The sequence below is a fragment of the Diorhabda carinulata genome, chromosome 2 (genome assembly GCF_026250575.1).
Source record: "Diorhabda carinulata isolate Delta chromosome 2, icDioCari1.1, whole genome shotgun sequence".
Lineage (NCBI taxonomy): Eukaryota > Metazoa > Arthropoda > Insecta > Coleoptera > Chrysomelidae > Diorhabda > Diorhabda carinulata.
In genome coordinates, this window is record NC_079461.1 from 14,311,647 (window position 1) to 14,339,114 (window position 27,468).

At 32.3% G+C, this 27,468-nt stretch overlaps 1 protein-coding gene and 1 long non-coding RNA gene across 3 annotated transcripts in view; one reads left to right on the forward strand and one right to left on the reverse strand.

Moving 5' to 3' along the window:
• Positions 1–27,468, forward strand: part of LOC130890688 (zinc finger protein 91-like) — a 38,901-nt gene that overhangs the window by 5,069 nt on the left and 6,364 nt on the right. Inside the window, exons 2-6 of one of the 2 annotated variants that reach the window (XM_057794906.1) lie at positions 318–476; positions 6,534–6,737; positions 8,561–8,728; positions 21,685–22,026; positions 23,652–23,919. In XM_057794906.1, coding sequence (XP_057650889.1) covers positions 318–476; positions 6,534–6,737; positions 8,561–8,728; positions 21,685–22,026; positions 23,652–23,919 — 1,141 coding nt within the window. The remainder of the gene's footprint in view (positions 1–317; positions 477–6,533; positions 6,738–8,560; positions 8,729–21,684; positions 22,027–23,651; positions 23,920–27,468) is intronic. The other variant, XM_057794907.1, reaches the window with a different exon arrangement.
• LOC130890689 (uncharacterized) lies at positions 17,096–26,732 on the reverse strand. Its single transcript, XR_009058775.1, has 3 exons — positions 26,696–26,732; positions 17,811–18,017; positions 17,096–17,711 (listed from the first exon to the last, which is right to left on the reverse strand). It is a non-coding gene; the product is annotated as an uncharacterized LOC130890689 (long non-coding RNA).

The following is a 27,468-nucleotide window of genomic DNA, read 5'->3' on the forward strand; positions in this document are numbered from 1 at the left end:
ATCACATGCTATTCTGATATATCATTATTTTTTATTTTGTCTGAAAATGTTCAGTATCCGCTGTATCTGTTCTCGATTCCATTAAGTATTACATAATGGGTCCAACGGCATGTTTTATATACGAGGATTGTCTGAAAAGTTTCCGTCTGTTATGAGGAGAATTAACTACCGCAGAAATTGAGAAGCGGAGTAACAAAAATAATGCCTTGGAGATAGCTAAAACTTTGAGAATTAAGTAGTGTTAAATATACAATGAATGCGCCTGCACGTGCGCACGTGCTATTTGTTCATTTCATTTCATATTTTTTTTATTTCAGGATAATGCTTATGTATGTTCAAGTTGCAATAAGGAGTTTAAAACGTTGGTTCTCTTTAACAGACATAAAAAAACCCACAATTCAACTTGTGAAAAATGCAGCAAAACGTTCAAAACTTTCAGTCAATTAAGACAACATAATAAAGAAAAGCATCCAAAGGTATGTCCAAATAGCAATAAATATGTTATAAATACCCAGATTTGGACCTTTTTTATTTGTGGCCTATGATTTAAGTGTATATTTCCTATAATGTAACATTATCATGTATTGTAACAAATTAATTCCCTAAGTAAGATTCAATTAGCACTTTTATTGTTACAATATTTAGATTTATTCACTTACAAAAATGGAGATCTGTTTTTGTTTAATCCTGCTAGTGTTCAGTTGCCGGTTTTTAAACCGTGACCAAAAACTTGGAATGTTGATTAATTACAGTATTATTTGAACTGCTTGTTTTAATTATTCGGCGAAGTAACCCAAAAAATGTTTCGGCAAGGAGAATTGTTGCTGTCAATTAAAAAGCAAGGGAAAAATTTTATTGAAAATTTTGATTGTACTTTCATACATAATGTAAAGACTACAAGGTGTGCTCTTCCCGAGGGCTCATTTTCGACTCGGTCTGCGCATCTCTCAAGGGCCAATGAGATTTCGCTCCCAAATTGGCGCGTCGTTTTGGGAGCGAATTCTCATTGGCTGCTTCCCAGCAGGTGCGCAATAGCACACCTTGTAGTCTTTACATCATGCTTTCAGCTTATATATTTTTTATTTTTTTTTTAAAATTTGTTGATGTATCATATTAGATCTCTCCAAAATACAAGTTTTGTTAAAAATTTACACCCATCATCTATCAGTGTCAGATTTTTGAAGAAATATCTCTTGTTACAGTTATTTCTTATAATCCGTAACGATAGTATTCAGTCTCATGTCTATTTTTATAACGTTTTTCGAGTAATGTGTAACAGGAGTATATTATTGTTGATGTTGGTAGAACAGTCTAATTCCAACGGCCATTATTAACTCATTGGCTCAAACTAAAACTCAAACGTATATTTCCCCAAGGTGTCCATTTAAAAATGCTTTACAATTGGTGCGTACTCCTCACTACAGCAATTATTAGCAGGTAACTCTGCCCGTTCTGGTTGAATCGAATTTCTTATATACGTGTGCCTGGTGTCTCAAATTTCGAATGGGTTTGAACAAAATCAATCCGATTTGCAGTAATTTCTCTATGATCATCTATCCGTTGCTATTCACCACAGGAACTTGGTCTAAATCTAATTTGATTTGTTTTTATTCTTATTCGCTAATTGCTAAATCATATATTTTTAAAATACGAGTAGTGCTACTCAAGTTATAAGATATGGTAACACTGATACGAATATGTCAAAGCTGACATAGCCTTATAAGGTTTGATATTTTTAATGGTGAACATACTCAGAACATGTTGTTACTTGTGATACGAGTGCTATTTGAATTGTGTACAGATACTCGAAACCTTGAAATTGATTTAAATCTCTAACATTTCCGTGATTTTCTATGACTTTCGGTGTGGATTAAACTAATAGCAGTGTGCTGATGAACTACGCTATGAGTTTTGTTGATGAGGCACCATCTCGAGCAATCGTGTTTAGCTGGTTTTCCGAATTCAATCGTTGTTGCACTTCGCTACAGGATGAATTCCGTGAAGGTCGTCCAAAATCGGCTGTTATGCCAGAAAACATCGATGCTATGCGTAAACTGATATTGTAATATCGTCATGTAGCATACCGTGAGATTGAGGTATATCTCGGGATTAGTTCCACTCGCATATATTAAGTATTGTATGAACATTTGGCTGTCAAAAAGATTTGTTCGCGTTGGATACCACATAATTTGATAATCGCTTTAAAAAAGCTCATGTCGATTGGTGCAAAGAAATGCTGAAAAATTCATTCGCGGTGTTTCAAAAGACGTCTATAAGATCGTGACAGAAGAGGAATCATGGCTGTCTCTCACACATCAGTTCAAACAAAAACGTTTTCGAACAATCAAAACATCGATGATGGTTCATTAGGCGTACAGTCCTTATTTGACACCCAATGATTTTTTTTTATTCCCGCAGATCAAAATTAAATTGCGTAATCAACTTTTTTCTACAACTGAAGAAGCGGTTGATGCGTTCAAATCACATGTTTTGGAGGTACCTCAATCGGAATGAAAAAAATAATTTGACAATTGGTTCAAACTCATGCAAAAGAAGAAACAAATATTTTTAAGAACAATAAAGCCATATCCAAAGCCATGTCTATATGAAAACTTGAGTAGCAACCCTTGTAGATAATAATACATTATTTGCTTTTTTCACGAGTTTGGAATTAAGAACAAGTTCAGTATGCATTCTTTAAAAATTTTGCTCTTTCAAAGTTCTAGAACTAAAAGAAATAAATTATTAGACGTTCTAGAAATTATTTAATAGAAGTACAGTAATAAACCACCGTCTATAATAAAAAGTTCATCATTCAAAAGTTCATGTAGCCTAAGGACCCATTTCGCGAGCTTTTTCGTAACATTACCCCCTCCTGACATAGAAGTTATTAATTTTTTGGCAGAGTGAACAAGTCTAGTTGTTGTTCTGTAGTGACTCCATATCTAGCTTTTCCGGAACCTCCGAACGCACCCATACATTCTTCGAAGGCAGGCTTTTCTCGCAACTGGTTCACTTCATCCTGTAGGTCGTGGTCTCCTTCAAATGGCGCTAATCGATTTTGGTAGACTACTTTCGGTTTGCCAATGGGGAATCTGGCAAATGTAATAGATTACATCATTCATCATTTTCTTGATTAAGTATGGACCTTCCCAGGATTTTTGTAATTTTGTAGAAAACTCCTTTCTTCTCGTCGGGTTTTGCAGTCATACTTTATCCCTCCTCTTTGAAACTTTCGTCTGTGGCAACTTGATTCAAGCGAACCAATTCGTCCAATCTTCTTCTCAATTGGATCACATAATCTTCTCCAGCTAAGCCTTCTCCAGGTCGTTAGCCTAATTATAGGTCACAAGGAAGCCCCATTTCACGTCCAAACAGGATTTTAATAGGTGTTTCACCGGTGGACTTATTAATAGTAGATCCCAATCTCTCTGGTAGCTGGAAACTAATTTGTACAGATATCTATCAATGGTCCTGTTCATTCTCTCGACTATTCCATCTGATTGCGGATGTAATGCGGTCGTAATGGTTTTCTTTATTCACAGCTGGTCACAGATTTCCTGGAAAACATGGCTCTAGAAGTTTCTTTCTTGATCGCTGTGAACTTCAAAGGGCACACGATATCGACTGATAAATTCTTTCACCAATACTTCCGCAACAGTTGTGGCCTCTTGATTCGGGATCGCGTAAATTTCTACCCATTTTGTAAAATAATCCATCACGACTGGCATGTATTCACCACCACTATGTGTCTAGCAATATCCAAAGCGATCCTCTCGAAAAGACTTCCAACATTATATTGTAGCGCAAGTCGTATATTTCTTACACCATTCCTTCACATCGTCGGAGCTGTTCATCCAATAAAACCTTTCGCGGACTCGCTGAAGGGGTTTCTTCACTCTTTGATGACCTTTAGATGAACTGTCGTGTAACTTCTCCAGGGCCTCGGCTACTTTCAATCTCGGAACGACTGGATGTCTTTTCGGAACCATCATCAGTCTCGAGGATTCTTTTTAAAAGGCCCTCTTCCAGGACAAGGAATTCCCACTGAGCCCAATATGCTTTCAATGCCTGTGAAAATCTTGCCAGGTAGGTCGCCGATTTTCTTCCTTCCTTTGCCAAATCATTTAGGTTAGGTTAGCTCTGATGCTGATCGGACAAGTTAGGTAATTTCCACCTCGTCACGCATCTGCCTTCGATTCTTTAACTGCGATTGGTACAAATGTTCTAGATGCTCGTGACCACATCGACAGTTTCTTCGAAACTGACTGACTCAAACTATTTATCTTCATCTCCTTCTCTTCTATTGGAGTGTCTTAAATCTACCATCTTTTTCTCCAACTCCTTGATTTTCTCGTTCATCTGATTTTTCATTGTTGTCATCTCATTCTCGATATCAGATTGTATATCCTCGATTATCTTTTGATTGTAGATATGAGATTTTGTTTTAACTTCAGCGGTAATGTCGGTTTTCAATGATAAAATTTCGGCAGAATTATCGCTCTACATGGTCGAAATCTTGTCATCCATATAAGCCGAAATATTATTTGTCATAGTCGATATATTGACAGAAATAATATCGTTAATCAAAGTTGAAATCTTCTCATCCAAATAGGCAGAAATTGACGAGTTAAAGGTGTAAGACTCGTCTTTGAATAGATAAGTTTCTTGATCAAATCAGTCACTTACCAAAGCCACTTTGAGTCTTTCCACTAATTCACTCTACTTACCGGACGTTTTTAAGTCGCGACTGTCCAGTTCGGCTTTCAGTTCCGTCACTTCTAGGTCACTCAGTCTCTTGGCCATGTTTATGTCACTATTCACTTCTAATACCCCACTTCTGACACCAATGTAACGTTTTTCGTATTTATTTTCACTCTTTCTATTCGTGGGGTGAACTAATAAACACTGACTCTTACGTTCTTGATTTATTTATACACTACACTATTTATAATTATTCCCTTATAAATTTCACTTCACTAATTCTTTCTATTCACTGCACTATTCATTTAAAACTAACTTACTGCGCTACATAAAGTTATTTACGTACCACAAATAGAATTCTAGAACAAAAAGAAATTTCCTAGAAATTATTTAAAAAAGATTCTGTAATAAACGGACTTCCATAATAAAAATCCTTCCATAATACAAATCAGAGGCGCCTTGCGAATTCGCCGGATTTTCATATTCCATTTAGCTGGACAAGGCCGGCCTAAGGACCTATTTCGTGAGCTTGATCATAACATCACTAAAACTTTTTTTATCTAATACCGCTATTAAATGTGACACTTTAAGTCACTCCTTCACATTAGGAAACGTCATATTTTTCGTAACCTTCAGTTTTGAAAAATAATTATGTAAAAACTTTACGTAACTGTTCAAAAAATAGTTTATTAATTACTGTAAAAACTGACAATTCTTTCATTTAAACTAACAATTAACTCATTTTAATTCAATAGTATTTTAAGATTTATAAACATTGGAAACAACATTACTAAAGACATAATTATTTAAAGTAAGTTCATTGTCTGGGTGAATATTTTCTTGAACTTTCGACATAGCCTTCCGCTAAACTCCGTGTTGCTTTATTTTCAGAATGTTCGCTCCTGAGTCTTCCAGGAGAGACGCTGACAAGCATCTGAAACAATGTCTTGTGTATCCTTTAACATTAGGTAGACCCAGGTACTGAGCAATCATTGCTGTTAATTTTTCAATAGTCATCTGACGTGCTTTACAGTAGCAGGTTTAATATTTCTCCACTTTTTGAGGGGTTCAACAAGATTGACACCAGCAATGTTTCCAGCAGTGACCACAAATTCGCGTGTGTTTTGCTTTCTAGAATTGTAATTTTAAAAAAGATGCCTTCATCAAATACGTCTCCTTCCCGTAGGAACGTCAGCTCAGTTTTCCTGCAGGTGAGCAGCAGAGCTCCGTCACGAAAGTCGAATTTTTCGTCGAATGAAGAATTTAACTAATACACAAACAAATCTTTCCATAAAATGAATTTCTTGGAAATGATATCAATTCTCAATCTTGTTTCTTTATATTGATTTATATTTATTTCTTTAAAATTTGCTTCAATAACTTCTCATTTCACACGTTAACTCTCTCTCTCGAATGAAAATTCATAATTTCAATAGACCCGGTGGTCTCGAACCCCTTTTGTTCAATTCCAGTTGACAACAAAGAAAAAATTGTCATAATGACAAGAAATTTCGAAAATGGGAAGTAAAAAAAATCACCCTAGCAACGATCATACTCGTATTATTCATTAAATAGGAGGCGTTCCAGTTCAACAATTACAACGATCAAAATGATTCCTAATACGCAATAAAATATAGGGTGTTTTATTTAAAAAAAATATAATTTCAATATCGCACAGCATTCTGAAACAACTAGTAAGATTGTAAAAAATTTTAAAATGTGAAGACTAATGATAATCCCTCAAATTTTCAAATTGATATCTCAAAGGAACAAGAAGGCACTGAACTTTATTACACTAATCAATCACCTAGTATATTTTAATTTTACAGCTAAAATACTTTAAATGTAAAGTATGTCCAGATTTAACATTCACGCAGGAGAAGGAATATCTTGTTCATCTTAGAAATACCCACGAAGGTAAAATTATTGAGAGTCATATGTGCAATGTATGTGGAAGGACTTTTCGTACCAGTTCGGAATTAACTCTACATATTAGATCCAAATGTGGTACAGAAAAACAATTTATTTGTAAGGTAAATATATGTTTTTTTACTCTACAAAGTTATCATAACATATTACATCTTTTTGATATTTTCTAGATTTGACCTTTAAATTATGATACCCACATGTGTGAAAGTTAAATACAATATGTTATTAAGTTGTTTTGCAATAAGTATGTAGTAGCTTTACTCTGTCCTTTATTTAGTGGCAGCAAAAAACTCATTTTCCATACAAATCCGCTAAACGTTGTATAGCGCCGGCCGTGCTGAATAAATTTCTTGATATCCGATACGTTTCGAGAAAACGTGTTTTTGAGTCTGCTTTGATTAATCTGTTTGATGTCTAATAACAATTGAACTATACTTTTGCTTATAGAACTATATTGTTTTTGGGCAGTATCTATAAAGTGACTAATAATTACCCACTACTTCAACTCACCTTTCCGAGATATCACTCTTAAAATATGGTGACTAAAATTGAGTTTTTATTTATTTTTTTTTTCTAAAATTCAGTAATTCTACTAACTTGGAATTCTGTAATTTTCGTGCACTCGCAAAATAATAAACTACAGGTATTTTTTCAATATTCCTGTTATATTATACGGGGTGAAATTAGCAACCAATATTTCATTTCATATCAAAACAAGATGAAGTTTTATTTAGTCAAATTAAAATCCATGTTGCATACAAAAATTTTTTCCTCTTTGTTTTTTAAACCAATAGATACAGATAAAAACTCCAAAGAATAAACATGTACATTTCCACTACCTACTTGTCTTAGATAAGCAACTAACTTTACCATACAGACTTTATTTCCATAGAAGTTCCAAAACAAATATAAAAATTTTTAAGATTGGTGAAGCAGTAAATCATTAAGCAGTCGCGTCGTTTACAGTACTTTTGGCTCATTTTAGCGAACTTAGCCGTACATAATATAAAGAGCATTGTCTCAATTGACTTTCTGCCATAAAGTACATTCTAGATAAATAATGAAATCAATATAGATAATTATTTAAAATTATTTGCGTTTCTTGAAAATCTCTCAAAGAAACATGTAGCTAAAACTACGGAAGTTTTGCGTCAGAACAAATTTTATTTTATAGTCAGTTACCCTAGTTAAGAAATATTCGAATTTTCGTCCTACCGATTAATCTACAATGATTTTATTTTTTTTTCAAAACGGAGAATATCACTCACAAGAAATTGGCATTAATAAATTTGGAGTTATGAGGAAAGATATTGCTATATGTTTAAAATCATCAGACTCTAATTTATATATAGAGAGGGCATTGTTTTCGACGCTCGTCGTTGTTAGTATTGTGGCTGAGGAATACGTTGATTTTTTTAAAAATTGATACTGCAAAATAAATATATGGTTCCATCACATTTGATCTAGATAGTCAACAACTATGCAACAAACACAAAAAGAAACAATAAACTTGTATAAAAGAATTGTCAACACTTAGTATAGAGATATAAATATGGTAGAAAGTATTTCAAATACAAAAAAACATTCATTAATATGAGTAATTTAGTGGAAATTTGTCTTTTCAATTATTGTGTGTAACAGTTAAAATTTTGCATCGTAGAAACGTTAACCCCTCTATGAAGTTGTACTCAACGAAATGTTTGTTTTCTTCGTTTAAGTTACTCTCACTAAATTAGAGTATTATGGAAGGACAAGTTAGTAATAGATGTTACTTTTTAAAGGTTAGTTCTTACACTAGACTTGAGCACCAATTTATATTAACTATTTTATTTAAAGTATAACTAACATTTCAAATTGTAAGCAATTTGAAAAATCTTGTATTTTATTCGTTATAGGCACATGTAATAAAATAACATATTTCTTGTAGGAATGCGGTCAAAAACTCATGTCGCCTGGATCTTTATATACTCACTTAAAAAGGCATAAAGGGGAAAATACGTTTATGTGTCGATTTTGTGCCAAATTATTTCTCACTTCTGGACAATTGAAAGTTCACGAGAGAATTCATACTCAGCAAAAGGATTTTGTTTGTGAGGTAAGTACAGTACTTATATCAATCTCTACGAAATTTGTTCATCCAACAAAAGTATATTTTCTCAGATTATAATTTTCAAACCAGCCTAAAGTACTCTTTTCTTTATTTCGTTTAAAATGAAATTCTGATAAGAAGAAAATTGATTTGTTGGAAATACGGACTAAATTGTAAAGAAAACTTCCTAAGTGGGATGTAGATGTATTTTCATACAAGTTTAATTATTAATGTATCGATAATATTGTATATAGTTTGATCTCTATGCTAATAATATATTTTTTCATATTTCATTCGTAAGAATTGTGGCATAGGCTAAAAGCAGAACAATTTCACTAATAATTATCAAAATCGATTCAGAAACATGGATAATAGTAAATTATTCACTAGCAAAAAATGAATGTTATCATTAACGAGGTAAAGTTCACTGTCACGGGCACTAGAGAGTGAAATAAATCACCGAGTGAATAATAACTCATTATATGCGAGTAAAATAATATATTTTATCTACGACTACTAAATTAATATTTTCGAGGAAATTTTTTTTGTCAGAAAAATTTGTTACATTAATAGAAATCGATACTTTCTCCGACTTTTCTGGCAATAAATTTAATGAGGCAACATCATCAGGTTCTCCAATTTCTATTAGTGTCAAATAAAACTCATTTTCATATTGTTTATCCATTTTAAGTTGTTTTTTTTAACAAAATATATCAAAGCACTGAGAAATCTACGCACAACAATAATATTGACAGGTTTGACTAATAATTATTTATGCAACAAGTGAATAAAGTAATACTTTTTTCTCGAGTAGGACGGTTGAGTTGAAAAAAAAGTTACTTTACTCACGAGTTTCATACAAAAATTTTTCTACGTCCGTAGACTTGAAAAAATTCGACAGAACTTTTATCAATTTTTATTTTGTAATAGTGATATTAAAAGTACAACTGTGAGCATTATTAATTTGAGGTGAAGAAGAAGTTACATTATTATTGGCACTTGATTTGGCAACATTTAACGAGTTCAAAGAAATAACATCGTCTATAATTGTATTGGTACTTATTGGATTGTTGGTAGGATCGTGAACATTTACAATGTTGCTTGAAGTCGAACTAGTTGTTCCCATTAAAATTTTCACTGCGTAATCCATTTTTTTTACGTAACCTTCCGCAACTGTGCTGGATTTCCACTCACCGTGCTTCTTTAGTTGAATTATATCACCACCGGAATCCACTAATAGAGACGCCGAAGAGCGTCGAAATGTGTAGTTTTTTTGAATAAGGTAAATTCAAATATGTTGCGATAAGCGAGAGAATTTTTGTGAAGATATTGATACCTACAACTTGGGTTTTGCATTTTCCATTTCTATACTGCAAAAAGAAATGATCTGTTTGGACATTTGTGGGTCGTTGGTTTTTATATTTTTTATAAATGTTTATCAAGTTCAATCTATTTTCAGATATTTCACCAATAATAGTAAATCAACGTTAAACATGAGTATTTGTAACAGGTAATGTGAAAATTAAAACATTTCCGGTATTATTAATATCGTTACACTTCATTTTATATAATTCCTCCTTCCGCAGTGCTCCTGCAATTCCGAGTATTAAAGCAACCTGTCATATCTTATGCATGAGAGAATGATCGTTTGGAGCTTGCAATAGAAACTTATTAATTTCTTCACAAGCAAATGTTATAGATTTTTTTGGTCTATAGCCAACTGATTTATTTTTCAAATATGCAATGAGGTTCGAGTATCCACTGATGTCTACGTCGCACATACGGGTATTTGAACGATCTACACGGTCAAAAATATATTTTTGCTTCTATTGATTCTAAATGATATTAGTATATAAAAAAAACTCTTAAATGTGTTATTTGAGCATATTTATTAAAATCAAATAACAAAAACATTTTTAATCATCGAAAATATTTTCTTCTTCGCTGCTTGAAGAATCTTCATTTTCATTTGGCTTCTCGGCTACAATTAAACTAACGATTTCGGGTAAAAAGGAACCAACTTTTCTTTTTTTAATTTTTCTCATGCTGGTAAGAAGGGGATCTGAACTTAGAAGCAACCGATTATAAATATCCCTATTGCAGTTTTCCCTGGAAAATTTTCGAGAAAAATCTTGACGGTATGTTCTAAAATGTTTGTTTCGCGCTTCCGCAGCCTCTTCAGAAAGCTGTCCAATGGGCAGCAATGCGTCTTTTATTATTTTTGCACCATTAATAAGTATTTTGTGCATGGTTGGTGTCATTGGGTGCCAAGGGTATAAACTTACATACAATCGAGCAGTATACATTGCGTAATGGTCATATTTGTCTGTGTCGATTTAATACCCACTTGAAATAGTCTCTAAAATAACTTTTAACCTATAGATCAGATCATAACTAATTCCAGTTATTTCAGAGGCTAGCTTTGGCTCATCAAAAAATTTTCTGCTCGTGTTGCCATCATTTGTGTTGCCAAAATTTGATTTTGACATATCAACCAGTAACCCTGTTTCCCTGCGAAATCTAGCTTGGATTTCTAGTTTCTTTTCCTTTTCTAGACATTTTTCAGCTTCAGATTTTCTTTCGTGGTACTTTTTTACTGGCAATTTATATGCTAAGTGAAGAATGCTTTCAAAAAAACGAATCCTTGCATGTAAAACTGACAACCCAAACTCTGTAGTCTCAGGACTAACTTCTTTTCGAACATCCAAGTTATTAAATTCCTTGGATGTTGCTCCATATAAATAGCATTTGCTTGTAGATTTAGTGCCAGTGGCCGCGTTGCAAACTTTGCCGTCTACCATTGTCATGATAAAGACGTGCTTAACCAAAAACTTTTGTCCATTTAAGTCAACTTCTGTTGGGTTTAGTGACTGCGCAGATTTTTTTACGTACTCAATTTCTTCTAGCGTAACATCGACACTTTCTTTCTGAAATCGGAATCTTATAGGTCTGCAGTACCTTGGGGATGAAGGTGTTGGATTTTCCCAGAGTACATTTTCATCGTTTTTTCCACCAATCAATTTCAGAGGTACAAAACAGCTTTGAAACACATTTGAATCCGAATCGGAATCATTTTCAAATTTTTGTTTGTATTGGGATTGTTGGGAGTCGTCACAACCCCATTTACAAATAATTTTTAGTTTGTCCCTCTCTTCTTCTTTTATGCTAATTAGGATTTCTTCCAGGCACATAGATAAGCGCTTAATGGTCAGATCAATTAAAGGCTGTAAATTACACTCGACACATGTAGCTGTTACTCTAATTTCTTCCGAAGGTGGATAACACATCTGTTTTGCCTTTTGTAAAAGGGATTAACATGGAAAAAACTTTTTGTTGGTGACTCTAATGCTTTCGTATTGTCGACGAGTTAAGTCTGCATCAACAAACATAGCTAAAGCCTTTGTTACAGTAAGTGACTCTACCTCTTTAGTTTTAGAGTCACAAAATGCTTTTTTGTACTTAGTTGCACGTTTTGGAGTAGTGCAGGTAATTTGCTTTAATATTTCTGAAGCGTCTCTCTGTCCAGATTTTCTCAATTCAGTCTGAGCAGCTTGAACAATAACTTCCTTATCTAATGTCGACCGAATCTCCTCGGTTTTTCTTCTTTTGGTGCGCTCACTAGATTCTCCAAATGACTTGAGCGGTCGGCCTGGTCGGCTTTGCCCAGCTACAGGAATTTGAATGGTTCCTTCTAGCCACGTCCGGTTGTACTTGATAAAAACATCCTCCTTTTTGTGGAATTTCAACCACCTTTGTTTCACTTGGGTTTTAAAATAAGCAAAAGTGCGCTTGAAGTTATTAATTTGCTCTTCAGTATAACCTTTACCTAACAAAAGTTGCTCTTTCAAACCATTAAGTTTTTTTTCCAAATTAGGTAAATTCAGTCTCTGCATCCATTCAAATAAGTATTTTCGGGTGACAACTCTTACCCCCGAAGAACTAGGTGAAACTTAAACAAAAACATATAATTTAAAACTGCACCAACATCTTAATAGAGTTTTTTACAGATATTTTCACACGGCTTAGAAAACCAATTTTTTAACAACAAATGTATGAAAACATCCCTAAGGTTTTTATATTTGTTTAATTTTTACTAAAAACACGCAAAAATGTCTTCAAACACTTAGTCTATATAATAAATATCCTAAATATTAGTTTTAAGCTTTTAAAAAAGTAAATTCTTATACTCTCTATCACTAATAATAATACCACACTCCTTTTAATTAGACAGAAAACGGATTTTATTGAACGAATATCAAGAAATAAAAGTGTGGCAGCCCACTATTTTGATAAAACAATTTATAATTAAAAATTACACGTTGCGGCACTTCTTCTAACACAAAAGCGTGAAAAAATGAACCGTTGTGATACTTTTTTTCACGGTTTTTGACGAATTCGAAAATTACATTCTTTTTAAATGCAAATGAATGAGAAAAAACGTGAATATTATAACGGACGTAGAAAAAATTTATTTTGTTTCAAAAGCTACTTCCATTTATAAGTTGTTTCGAAAAACATGGTATTTCGAGCAACAGATATACGACACGCACATTCAAGTCGCTGATGGTACAGTGTAGATGCTTCGTGCCTTCCAATTGGCTCAATTCTGGTCTAGGAAAGTACTTTTTGATAAGATTTTAGAAAAAATATAATATTATAGCTAAATCAAGAGAGCATCTGAAAGCAGTAATTAATGGATATATTAATCACTATAGGGCTTGACGGATTTATGAATCATTTTTGTGATTAATGGATTCACTAATCAGTGCCGTGATTAATGGGCATTATTAGGGTTGATCTAACATCCGTTAATGATTTCAAAAGATGAAATTAACTTTTCAGTGAAATATTACTGAAAATATGAAAATATTATATTCAGATGGATTTCACGTAACAGACAATAAAAAAGTTGGAATGCAAAGCTTCTATTCAGTGACAACAGTTTGAATGTTTTCGTTTGGCTTAAAATGAGTTCCTTACTCCCCGAGGAGTAGAGTTTTTACTAGCCAAAAACTCATTATTGAAAGTGCTGTCTGAGGAACCTTATTATCATATGCAAAACTTGTTCTTGAGTTTTGTTGTCTCTGGATGCAGAAGATTGAGGACTGTATCAATATTTTTTCACTTACTGAAGACAACTGACTTTTAATTCGTGTTCCAAGTTTGAAATAAAATTCAACAAAAATACTTCTACAAAAAAAATCTCTAAAAATAAATAAAACTAAGGATCTCATGTATATCGTCTCTGCCTGTCATTCCTTAAAGCTCATCTTAAGTTTTGTCAGATCTACCCTGTTTTTAAAGGCTTATTTTTAACTTACCACCAGATATAGTAAATTGTTACAACCAAAAGTAAATGATTACCAAAATAAAAACCGCATTTTAATGTGAAATTATAACCAAAGTTTTTACATTAAAAGATAGATTAAAGCAAATGACTCCAAACAAATAATTGTTAACCCAAAAAACAGTTAAAAACACCAAACTATTAACCACATTTTAATTTAAAATGACATGCATATATTTATGTCGTTGTCCTATTAAAGTGAATTATTGTGTGACCCTATATTATTATAAAATTTTTTACTAAGGCCGAGCTTTTAATGTCTCTAAATTACTTAACCACTACCAAAAAATGATTTTTTTGCGCATTTATTCAACCAAAATAACATTCTTACAATTTCAATAATCCTTTATTAAGAAGAAGGGTGAAATCGGTCCTTTTAAAACTAATAATAAACATTTTGAAAATATTAAGAGGAATCAGTCTTTTGTAATAATTTACTGCACAATTAATGATTTCTCAGTTTTGGCTGGTCGTCCTCTTTTGCGTTTTATGCCAATAGCTCTTGCCTCTGAAGGTGGTTAGACATGCCGAATTGCCAATCCAACAAGATACTTGCAAATATAATCTTTGAGAAACTTTGGGCAATTACATGTGCCGTGTAACTTTTTCTAGGGGCATTATTACCTCCGACTCGCTAAAAGGTTGCTCTGTATATTCGTCAAAGGTCTCCTACTGGAATTCTGTATGAGCAAATTAGTGTTAATCTTTAATGGCACCTGCTTCGACAGTTTTACCCATTAGTAATTTTCTGTCCACATCTTTTGTCCAAAAAATTTTCGCAGGCTCAATCAAATGTAAAACATCAATGTCTTGTAGTACTTCTTTTTGCGACTTTTTCGCACACTTTGCCCAACTTTTGTTTGCATCTTCTTTTTCGCATGCGCCCAGCACATTCTTATGACGGTTCCAAACGTGCGAGCGAAGCTAAACAAAATTGCCTTGGCTGCATCACAGACCAATACTTTACAAGTTAATTGTATGAGTATAGGGAGAAAGCTGCTTTTTTCAATGCGGAAAATAAAAATACAAAGTCTTCCGTTCATTCTGCTGATGTCAGAGCTAATCCAAATGGGTGAAAATGTTTATCTTTACTATAGTACCAATACTAGAAATCCTTGCCAAATGATCTTATACGTGGCATCCGCGTGAAGAACAGAACATTGACGTGATACAATTAAATATTTCGTCGATGAAACATGAACCAGAAGTTGTGATCTAAATCATCTTCGGAAATTTCATAGGCCACAACAAAAACTTCGTAATCTTCATCAGATTAATTTTCTTTTAACCATAATGCAAGCTCTTCCAAGCTTATTCCTGCTGGCCCGTATTTTTTCTGACGTATAACTGTAACTTAGTCGGCTGGATTGATCCATTAATTTTACTTTAGTTCTTCTATTTCTTTAGTTTTTCTATTTCCTTTTTTGTTGCTTCATTTATACCTCTTGTTGACTGACAGAAAAAATTTCCATGATCGTGACATGTTTCAGTAGGAATAATAATATATAATCACATAATGCATCAAATAAAATAGAGGGAGAGCCAGTTACCAATTTTAGGTGGTCATGAAGTCATGACACGTTTTTCGCTCTTGCAGACTGTTGATAGAATTTCTTTCTGACATTAGATATTATGAATTATTAATCTATTTTATTTATTTTGTTAAAAGTTCAAGATTGATGAAATGACAAAATTGGATTTTCTTTATACATATTTATAATATTCTGTCAACAATTAGGAGGAATGTGAATGTTCTGGCAAAAGTTTTATGAAGTGAAGTTATACTTTAACAGAAATTAGTCTTATTTCTGACCCTCTTTAAAAATTTAGTGTAGTTCACCCCGGCCACATAGGGCTGCCAGGAGTGGCTTTTCAGTATCTGTATTAAGTTTTGACTGTGAAAAGTTTCATGACTTCTGAAATCACCACCTAAAATTGGTCACTGGCTCTTGGTCTAAAAGATAAATCGCAGTAGAACACTGAATTTCAGCCCGAAGTTTCACTTTATTACAACGATAGTAACGTTTTACTCCTTCAGTCATATGACCTTTTTGTATGGACCAGGTCTTCTCATTTTTGATAAATTCCCCTGCTCTCCGCACAGTCTTAAATTTCCTTTCAAAAACCTAAGTTGTGCCTTGCATTCGACGTTTTTCTTATGCTCCGTGATTTTCTCAGCGTCTAATTCCGTTGAAGAACAAGTAAGTGATTGTAACTGACTGAATGCCCGCGAGAGCGTGGCGCTTGCGGTGCCGCGGTAGGAGCTTGTAAGCTGGACACGTAACTTAATGTGGCATCACAATACTTTATTTGGTCATGTGTTAACATTTTATTGCAATCATAGAGGTTTGTATAGGCAGAAATAGCGCATCAATTTGCTCGCTAAGAGTGGGGTAATTTTAGATTTTATTATTTGGTGTTAAGTATATATTTTTGGTAAAAGAATTTAGGGTACCGAAGTATTTTTTGGAGGTTATTATATTTAATACCGTTTTTAAACTAGGAGAATCATTTTAGGAAACACATCACACCACTAAAAATCACTGAAAAAATTACTAAATTGGAAGCGATGATCTTAGACTAGGAAAAGGAGAGAACACGTAACCTTCAAAGCTTATCTGTTACCATTTGGTCAAAAGCAAGTAGCGCGCAGTGGCCAATCAAGGCATTATAATTGGCAACGAAAATTTTACTAGTTAATTATGTTTTTAGTTTTTCTCTAATAGCTATTGAAATTGAACAAAATAATTGAATTAAATCTGTTATCATATTTCTATAAAATAGTTGCAAAGCAAAAGTTTTGAAATGAAATAATACTGATTTTTACAAAATAAGGACATAAAATAGAATTGGGTTGAGTGTGAAATATACAAATATACTAAGTTATTTTTATAGGTATGAAGTGCGGTACTAAGGTCTCACAAAGAAAATAGAAATTTTTGTTCAAGCATACATTACTTTCATCCTCACAGACAAAAATATTCTATTATTTTACAATTACAATAATAAGATTGCATTATGGACATAATCAAGCAGGTAGGAGCTGCTATTTGGAACTTTAATTTAACATTTGTCAGTTTTGAATACTTTATTCAATACTCTTGAATATTAATGTAATACTTACTCCGAAAATTATATGGATATTTTTCAATTATTGATATTAATAAATAGTTGAAATATAAATAAAGAGTACTATTTTCTCTTACAATAAATTTAAATTGTCTTTAAACTTTTTTTAATCTTATAACAATTAATTTTCACCACTACACTAGCTCAACAAGTTGAACTCTTGTGAATCTTCTCACTATCCTACATTAGTGCAGCAGCTGAAATGCTTTGATGTTGTTTATAGTTTCTTGCTATATATTTATTCCACTTTCCACAGTACACATACTACTTAGCAGCATTCCCTCTCCATTTTCTGATGAATTTTCGAGTTCTTCAATAATATCTTTTAAAGTACATAGTTACTTTTATTTTTGTTCAAGTACTCTAATTTCTCTTGATTTCCTGTTCCTGATTTTCACTCGAAAGAGCTTTCTCCTCAATATCTTTTTTAGGGATTTCTGGGGATTTGACTACAGTTGAAGGTGCTGTTGAAGATCCAGGCTTCAGAGAATGAGATCATTTTCTTTTAGGAGCCTGAAATGTGAAGTGTTTTATTGATTTCAACATACATTTTAATTAAAACCTCAGTGAAATACATTTCTATTTAGAATTATTTTATAAGTGATTACTTACCATTGATAGTTGGACATTTTTAGGCAGTTCAGAAAAAATGGTGGGGACTGCCTCATTAAGCAAACGAACGATTGACATAGAATCAGTCTTGTAGAACTATATTTGTTCAAAATGCTTTGAACATATTTGATCATTTACTGTTGGTTCCCAATTATCAATTTTCATATTCTTTATCCACGTTTTCTGCTTTCCAAATCCTTAGGAAAGCTGTAATATTTAAATAATGTTAAATGAGATATCAGATCCATTAAAAGATATTTTTAAAAGTAAAAATATTCATTATTATTTATATAACTGAAAATAAATTGCTACTGGCCTAATTGGAATCATAATAATAGTATTTTATGCAACAAGGTTACGACTTATGTCTACGCCACCAGTATACTTCTTTAATGCTACAAGATAATTATAAAGTTTTGAATTACAAGTATAATATAACCTTGTCACAGTTCAAATAATTTTCAAACAATAAAAATAAATGGTTACTAATAATCTAATGATGCATATTTTAATTATTAATTACCTATGAAACGAGATTCCTGGCTCCATTTTCTGGCTGTGACTTTTACAGCCGAAATCACAATAGTTTACATTATAATAAGTGTAAAATACATTCGAATAATGAAACTTTTCAGTTAGAAAATAACTATAAAATTTACACCATGTATTCAGTTTGTTTGCCACAAATAAAATGGATTATCAGTGTTGATAACAAAAGAGAAGCACTGCCACATATACATATGCGGTATCCTCTCCGTTCTATAATCTAAGGCAATATAACATAGAATACTAGTCATACTAAAATTATACACTCTGGAAATAATGAACCACAAACTAAATGATAATTAACCTAATAGATATACGGTAAAAGAGGGAATGCATATTATTGAAAACAAAAAAAAAATACAACAAATTTTAAAATTAAGTCTATAAAGAATTTCAAGGTCGGTGACTACGTATCTAAGAAGATTAGTAATAGTTGTCAAATTTGGGACACATGAAAAGTTTTGTATTAATTCAGAATGAAGGAACCACAATAGACAAAAATTTTATTATTCAGAGAGCAGATCATGTTTATTTTTCAAAACTTTCGAGCTATAAGAAGATCAGTTGAATAAAAAATTGGTTGAGTTTAAAATATAAGAAAATGTTCCATTGCAAGAACTTATTTGATGTAAAAATACAATATATATTTTTTGTTCTAGAAATATATCATCAAAAATATCTGTATGTGATACACTAACAGAATAATGTATTTGTCATAACTTCTTCCATAGGTTTATTATTTGGAATATTTCATAGCAAGATTAAATACCTATATAGAACAGTAAATTTTCAAATGGTATGAAAAGGGGCCTATTTTTGAATAGACAACCTATTATAGTTAATCCTCATTCAGAAAACAGTAATTTCAGTATGAAATCAGCTGTGGTGTAAAAATAGTTTATTGATTAAACTATTTGCATAATTTTCTATCTATTTTATTTCTTCTTTTATGACATGCAACAAAATTCTGCCAGTGAATGTTTGTCACATTTTTCAATGCTTGTATTTGAAGATTCTATACATCCTTTAAAAGTAGTCTTTTTGGCTGGCACTGCATTTTTTTCTTGAGTCCAAATCAATTCTATACAATTCAATTCATAATGGTGGCAGCCTAAGTACAATTTCTTTATTTTATAGTGCCATTTCATTAGTAACATATTAGGAATTGAACTTATTTTTATTCTGTTTTATAGTATATATAAATTCAGATCGAATCATATTCATATATCATCGTGTATTCTTAGATTGTAACCAATTTGCCTATCATTTTTAAATCTAGATGTTGTTGGAACATCCTACGGATATGGTAAAATTCATTGTCGATTACAATTACAGCACCATCTAGCAATTTTTTCAGAAATTCAGAAAACTGGTTTCCAAATACAAATCCGTTCATATTCTACGATAATCTCCAATTTGTTTTATTTTCAACTATTAGCAATGCATCTTTAACAAATCCATACTCAAATCCCGAATGAAGGATTATTAAACGTTTGCTTTTTCCAGATTGATTTTTCAAACGTGTAGACAATCATTTATGAAAAGAATTTTTTTATCTCGAATGTATTTATCCATATTTTGGAATTGGTATGACCTTCATTCAGTCAGGTTTCATCAAGGTAATAAATGGGTCCCTGTTTTCGCCTATACTGTTTGATGGATCTTAGGTAATACTCTCTCTATTTCTTTTCAAGTATCTAAAAATTGTTATTCTCTTGGTACATACCATAAAATAAAAAAAGTAGCTTTCAATTCATATAAAAATTAATATTATTTGTGGCTGATTGTATTATTTGTGGCTTATTTGAAATTTCTGTCTTTAATATGCAATGATTAATGAGAAATTTGACTACTTTTTTATTTCAGGTAACATTTTATTCAAAGTTGGTATTTCATTTTCCAATAAAGAAACTATTAACAATGTGTTGAATTAAATTTTTTGTTGTATCGTTGAAGGTTTCTAAAATTCTTGGACGACCTCAACCATGGTTAGAAGTGACAATTATTCTTCAATAATTCAAAACACAGTCGATCTCACAACGCCTAAAAAATAAAATTTGTATCCGGTTATTTCATACGAAAGTGCTATTTTCAATAACTTGCCGAACGTTTTTACAATTGGCATTCACCTTTGTCTGTGGTTCATTATCTAAGATTCGTTTATATAAATTAACAATATTTTGCTTCTCTGTAGTGCCCTAAAATTACATAGCTCCTTTTTTGAAGGGTGAATGATGTCTGTTAGTACTTGGAATATTATCCATTTTCAAATTAGTCCTGGCAAGAACTTTTTTTATATTTCAATTAAACAATGACTCATGAAAGAATAAAATGGACACTATTTTTTTTATTTATACAATTGTCAATAAAATAGGTATGTCAAAAGTGCTGTGTAAAGCTAGGCGCAAATTGGAACACGTATAGCACGTGTGAGGTGACACCATGTAGTTTTGTAATCTACAAGTTTGAATATATTCACGCAAATTGTCGACGCAGCGCGTCCTGTCACAACTGGGTATGTGTGACTAGCAAGTTTTTCCTTAATTTTTTTACGAAAAAATGACAGGAGAAAAGTTGATGGAGGAGATAAGGGAACACCACATAGAACAATCTGGTTTCCATTCATTCGGAAATAATTAGCAAAATCAGTATCAATCATTTTAGTTGTAATTGTAAATTGTCCACTGTTTCTTCTCCTCGATAGAATTAATGTATTAGGAATAGAACATTTCTTCCTCAGCATCATCCCATTCTGAAATTACAATTGTTTTGCTCGATTTTCAAAAATGTCAGACAATTTGTTTTGACGGCTAGTCTCGAACTACCAATCAAATCCAAACCCCACCGTTTCCTATTTGAAAACGCGTGTCTCTATATGCGAATGACCACGCTGCACGTGTAGCATGTACGAGTCGTGTCTCTCGTGTCACGCTACCTCACACGTGCAATACGTGTACCAATTTGCGCCTTATCTAAAACTGGTTGCGATTTGACAAATCAGGAATCTTTAGAATCGCCAACTTAAATTCAAATCAGTCGTCCTAGTTTAAAAACAGGGTATAACGTTATGTTGATATACATTATTTGATATTACATATCGTTCACAGTTTTTCTATAATACTATCATTGATCATTGAATGGGATGTCATTTTATTAGACTACTTAATATATTCACTTCATATACTAGCTTTACTTGTGGTAGTCGAATTAGCAAATTTTTTTAAGAATTTCGTCATTCATAATTCACATTTACAATTAAGCTACGCGATCTTTGATTCGTTCTGAAGCATGTATTTTATGACTAATTATAATTCGTGTTATCATACAGGTTTGCGGCAAAGGGTTTTGTCATCGTCAAAGTTTGATAACTCACATATCTTTACATACAGGCATTAAACCTTATCAATGTGAGGGTTGCGGAAAATCATTCAGCTGTGTTGGTAATTTACTGAAGCACAGACGAACGCATGCAGATACTTGTGGAGCCATACCTATGACAAGCCATCGTGTACAAAATCCATCGACAAAAATTAAAGTTAGAATAAATACTCCTGCATCATCGAAATTGAAACGAATGCAAATGAAGAGAGAACTGGAGGAAAAACTGGCCAACTTAGATAATGAGATAAATGATGAAAAATCCCGAGATGTTAAGGAAGAAAATGTTAAGGTATATTTGGTTCAATTTTAGATGATTCCATTTTTATCTTGTTTGTAAGTATAAAATTGTGAACCCCGGCATACAAATAAATGTTAAGCGTTAGTCTCTGCTGATGATAACTTATTGAAAACGAGTACTAGATAGTCAAATTGTGAGTATGTAGTGATAATAAACAGTTCAGTGTGAACATCGCCAATAATTCCAGAAATTCAAAATGAAATAATGTAATTCAGTTGGATATTATAATGCAGGATCACATTGCTCGATTGTCCATGTGGATATACCTTGTTTTTTGACAGAACAAGGTTTGAACTAATGTTTAGAAAGTAACGATAGTAATAGCGATGAGTTGGCTATGATAACTTAACCTAATTATCAGTTAGTTTAATTATTTTTTTTATATCAATTACAATTATATATTTACAATCAAATTTACATCACTTTAAAAAAAATCATGTAAAGAATAAAAAAATAGCCGCAACGTTAGGGTTGCCAGGTTTAAACCTGACATTTTCAGATTCAGGTCGGAAACTTTTCAGCTAAACGCTTCATAGTTAATTTCATAAAAATTTTTGTGAGATAAATGCATATCATTTTCTATAATTCGTTACTTCTTAGATACAACAACTAAGGAAAACGTATTTATTTTTGTTAAAACAGATTTCTATTTTATATCCATGTTGTAAGTGATTTATTAATTAATATAGTTATGCTAGTTATATATTATATATTGTGATAGAGATTGAAATAGATAAATGAATCAGAACTGTGCCACAATAAACGTGAACAAAGGTATATATGTTATAATGGATCTTTGCTTTGTGGTATAATTATATTGGAAGCTCTTGATGTGATGGATAATTCTATCTGTGACTTAGTCACATCACTACTTTTATCTATTTTTCGTTTTCTTCTTGGGTTTTTTGACAATTAAGTGGTACCAAAATGGCAATCCTCTACATTCATTTCCTGTATGTTACCAGAATTGAGATTCGATTGTTTTAAGCTCTAAATTAGAATTTATTAAATAAATATTTAATTATTTGAGAGTAAATTTTCTTTGGCGAATGAAGGTTTTTAGGACTCAAAGAAGGTAAATTTTTTACCTTAAATATTAAAAATCCATTACCTTAGAGCACGACATTTCAAAAATTTCAATTGCGATCTTTTACGATCGTTAAATGAAAGGAGACATTTTGCGATAGAATGCGACACTATCAAAAGAGATAGCACCGCTCGGTATATGAATTAAAAAAATTTGTAAATTCGAAGATTCTATCAATAATATAAAAATTTTCGAGAAAATTTAAACTTAATTTAGATGAAATCGAACTGAGGCAAAGGCAAACCTTTTTGAGCAAATCCAACCTGTCGTTGATATAAAGGTTGGTTGGTTAGGTTTACCAAGCGGCGGTAATTCTTTCGATGGTGTCGCATTATATAGTCACCGTAAATGTGACCCTTGAAGAAGCTTTTTTTGTATATTGTACACAAAAAACTGTATGGGGGGTATTAGTGAGGGTTGTTCGAATTAAAAAATGCATGTTTAACTATTCATTTGCCATAATTTTTAGTATTCGAAAGTAGCATAATTATTGTATGATCTTTCATGAAAATTTTCTTTTTATTTGTAGTCAGAAGATGAAAAATCGGACAAAGTCAAAAACAATAATGTTCAGAACTTGAATGACAAATGTATAAAAAAAGAAGATTCTTCTGATGACATCTTTAATGACACTGATAGTGATGATTATTATGAAAAAGATGATGATGATGAAGATTATGAAGACGATGAAGAGGCATTTGAGGAAAAGAAACCGATAAAATCAAAATCTCGCAAAAGGCGAACAGTTTCAATTCAAGACGAAGATGTTGAACATTTTATTAAAACACGAAAATTAGGTGAGTGTTCTATATTTGTAATATTTGATATCTATATCTAAGTATACATTTAAAGTTTCCGCTACTTATTCTTATAGACATATCCTCTTTTATATATTATGAACAAGAAAGAAATATCGGTATAGCTAAAACAACTAACATTTTAACTAACCATAATCATTAACCTAAACATTCTTCTGTATTTGAACAACTAGTTCATAAAACCAGAAAGTTTTTAAAAGAAAATCCAAATTTAATAGTCATACTATATGACAAAGGTATTCAGATTTTTCTCGAGAACTAAATGACAATAATACATTACATAAGGAATTTACTCATGATCCAATTCTTAAAAAAACTAATAATTGTGATGAATTAACAAAAAATTTGAACAAAAAACAAAGGAGACATTAACAAACTATAGCGGTATTCTGCAACATTCATTGTTTACCAAAAATTCGTAAACCTAAATTATCAGCTAAACCAATTGTAGCATCAATAAACATTTCAGTTGCAACCTTCTTTCGTCACTTTGATGCCTAAGTTCGCATATTGGATTGCCTCAGGCGCCAGTTTTTAATTGTGGTTAACGCTAACGAATACGCTGAAACCAATTGAACAGATTTTACTTGCTCTCCTGGATTTGTAGCTTGGGTATTTGCGGCTGATGTTCCATAGAAAGCTTTACAAGCACGGAGTCGTAGAAGAAAGCAAAATAACTATTAAACGGAATTTCCTTTTTAAAAACAAAAAACCTATACAATAATATAAATAAACTAAGTGAAAAAAGCAAAAGCATTAAACTCTACGGGGACTATCTAGCAACTGCCAAGTGAGCCACAAACGGCTGCTAAGGATAAGCGATTACCGAATGCACGTTTAGTGTTTCTTTACTTAGTTGGCTGAGGGCACAAACACGACCACCACTTAGACCTGAATACTCAGCTACCTCAATGACAGTTTCGCGACTTCAACTAAAACTTTAATTCTCAACTCTTTCATTAGCAGCTTCGTTTCCCTCGATATAATCGGTTAGATGAAGGCCTTAACACGACCATCACTGATATTTGTATACTCAGCTCCATCATTGGCAGTTTCGCGATTTCTACTGAAGTGTAAATTCTCAGCTCCTCCAGTAGCAATTTCCTTACCCTCGATATAATCTGTTGGATGAAGGCTTTAACACGACCACCACTGTGATTTGAATATTTAGCTCCCTCATTGGCAGTTTACTTCACCCACGAAATCTACGGCTCGGTGGTTGAGAACAGCAATCCCCTATATACAATTAACATAAACTAACCTCGGATGATCGGTTCGGTGCGGTATTCAGCGGTTGTTGCAGGCATTATTACTGACCTACCTCTCACAATTCAATCAGTTTACCTTGGTTTTTCTTACTTAAAATCGGACGGACTGGTGCAGCAAAAACCCTTCAACACAGTAAAGCTTCGGACACTTGCTTTGCTCCGAATCTGGTATTCTCGCTTCGATGAGAACGACGGTACGACTTCCCTTCTCGGCTCGGTACCATCTCTTTTATTGCTGCTAGCGTTTCCCTTTCTCTAGTTGTGCAAAAAGTGGGGTCGTCTTGGCTACGGCTCCTTTAGTTTCGGAGCACGAGGGAATACAACCCTTGTGAATAGTAATTTCGAGGGAGAACTATATTTTGCATTTAACACAGGCTATTTTCTGGTTATATTCGAAAAATAATTATATTTTTACGTTGAAAAATAACGGAAGATATAAATTTACATGTAAAATCGGTAATATTGCTGCTCTTACGTTTTAGAAGAATAGTAACTTCGTTATCCAATTGAGCCTCTTACTATTTGGTTATTAGAAATTTTTAAAAAACCTTATAACATTTTTATTATCTCAAAGACTCTTTTAAAATTCTTAAAACTTTTAATGATATGGTATTGCCGCAGAATTAAGAATTATGTTCTTTTAGGTGTAGATGTTCTGTCACTTTTTACTAATGTTCATCTTAACATATGTCTAACAGCTAAATGGAGTAATATAAGTAAAAATGCAAAAAGAGAATGCTGAACACTTGTCACCTTTTTTTGACACCATATTTATCAGAAACAATAAAATTTTAATTGACTGGAATAGGAAACCAATAAGTTCTGGAAGTTATATCAATTATCATTGATATCGCCCACGTAACACTAAGATTAAAATGAAAAATAGAGTTCTTAAAATTTTCTATCCAATATTCCATGGAAAGATTCTAATAATATTTCACAAACTTTTTATAAAAACTCGTATACTTCATATATTTTAAAACGAATTCTATATATGTGACAGTGACCTTGACATCAGACGAGTCGTACACCAATTCTAACAATAGTAACTGACTTATTTATTCACCTAATATAAAATCAGTTAATCCTAACTTTCCGTAAAGTTATCAAAACAATATAATCTAAAAGTAACTTACGAACAAAATTCGACACTTCAATGCGCCTTTACAGAAATCAAAGATAGAAAGCCAACTAATAAATTGCCTAGCCTAGTTTATGAAATTTAAATTGTGATAAAAAATACATTGGTCAATCTAAGAGGTCACTGACCAATCGAATAACCTCTCACAAAAATGATAGCAAATTATATCCAGATAAGTGCTCTATTGCCCCTCATGTTTTCTATGAAGATCATTCTTTGGATTATGAATTTGCCAAAGTTTTGACAACTGATAACAACTATAAAATCCGTTTTAAGAAATAACAAATATTGCTAAAGATGATAAGTGAATTAATAAAAAAACTGATCTAAATAACCTTATGCATACCTTTTACATTTTTAAAAAACCAATTCTTTAAAAAATTCAACGTCATCAGTAAGCAAATAACTTTCACTTTACCTCACCTATAAATATCAACTTATATTTGATTGATTTTTTGCGCCACAGAAAAACTATATTCTGTATGATTTTACGCAGTGTATACTATTGCTAAACCCCAAGTCTGCCTCTACTGTTGGTGTTTTTACTTGCCCGTAACAATTTTGAATAATTCTTCGCAAAGCACTATCATTAATTTTTACTTTTGTTTGGTATGATATGATGCAACTTCACCGTTTTCAAGGGTTCGAGAAAGGTTCAAGGATTGAGAAATCTCTCTGTAAAATCACCCTTCCAAAAACAAAGCAGCAAAAATTTGCTCTGGTGCTCTATTCGGTTTTCACAGAAAGATAACATATTTAAACGAGTAGGTTTGAAATTAGTCTATATATAAAATTAGCTGTAATGATGGTAACAAGAAGTATGTTGGGAAAACTAAAAAATCTGTTATTGTCCGATTTGAATAGCACCTAGTTCATTACAAATATGGACACACAGAAAATCAGATATTGCCGAGCACGCTGTCATTCATATTTATGGAATAAATATGGAAAATGTGAAATTGTTAAAAATGTATTCAACAATTTTTCACTACTTTTTTTTGTAATGGAGCAATTCCAGAAAAATATCATAACATTAATTTTTGATCGTCTACAATTTTCCATCTAGGCGACGTCTAGTTCGGCAGTTTGCTTTGTTGAACGCTTTATATTATTCATTGA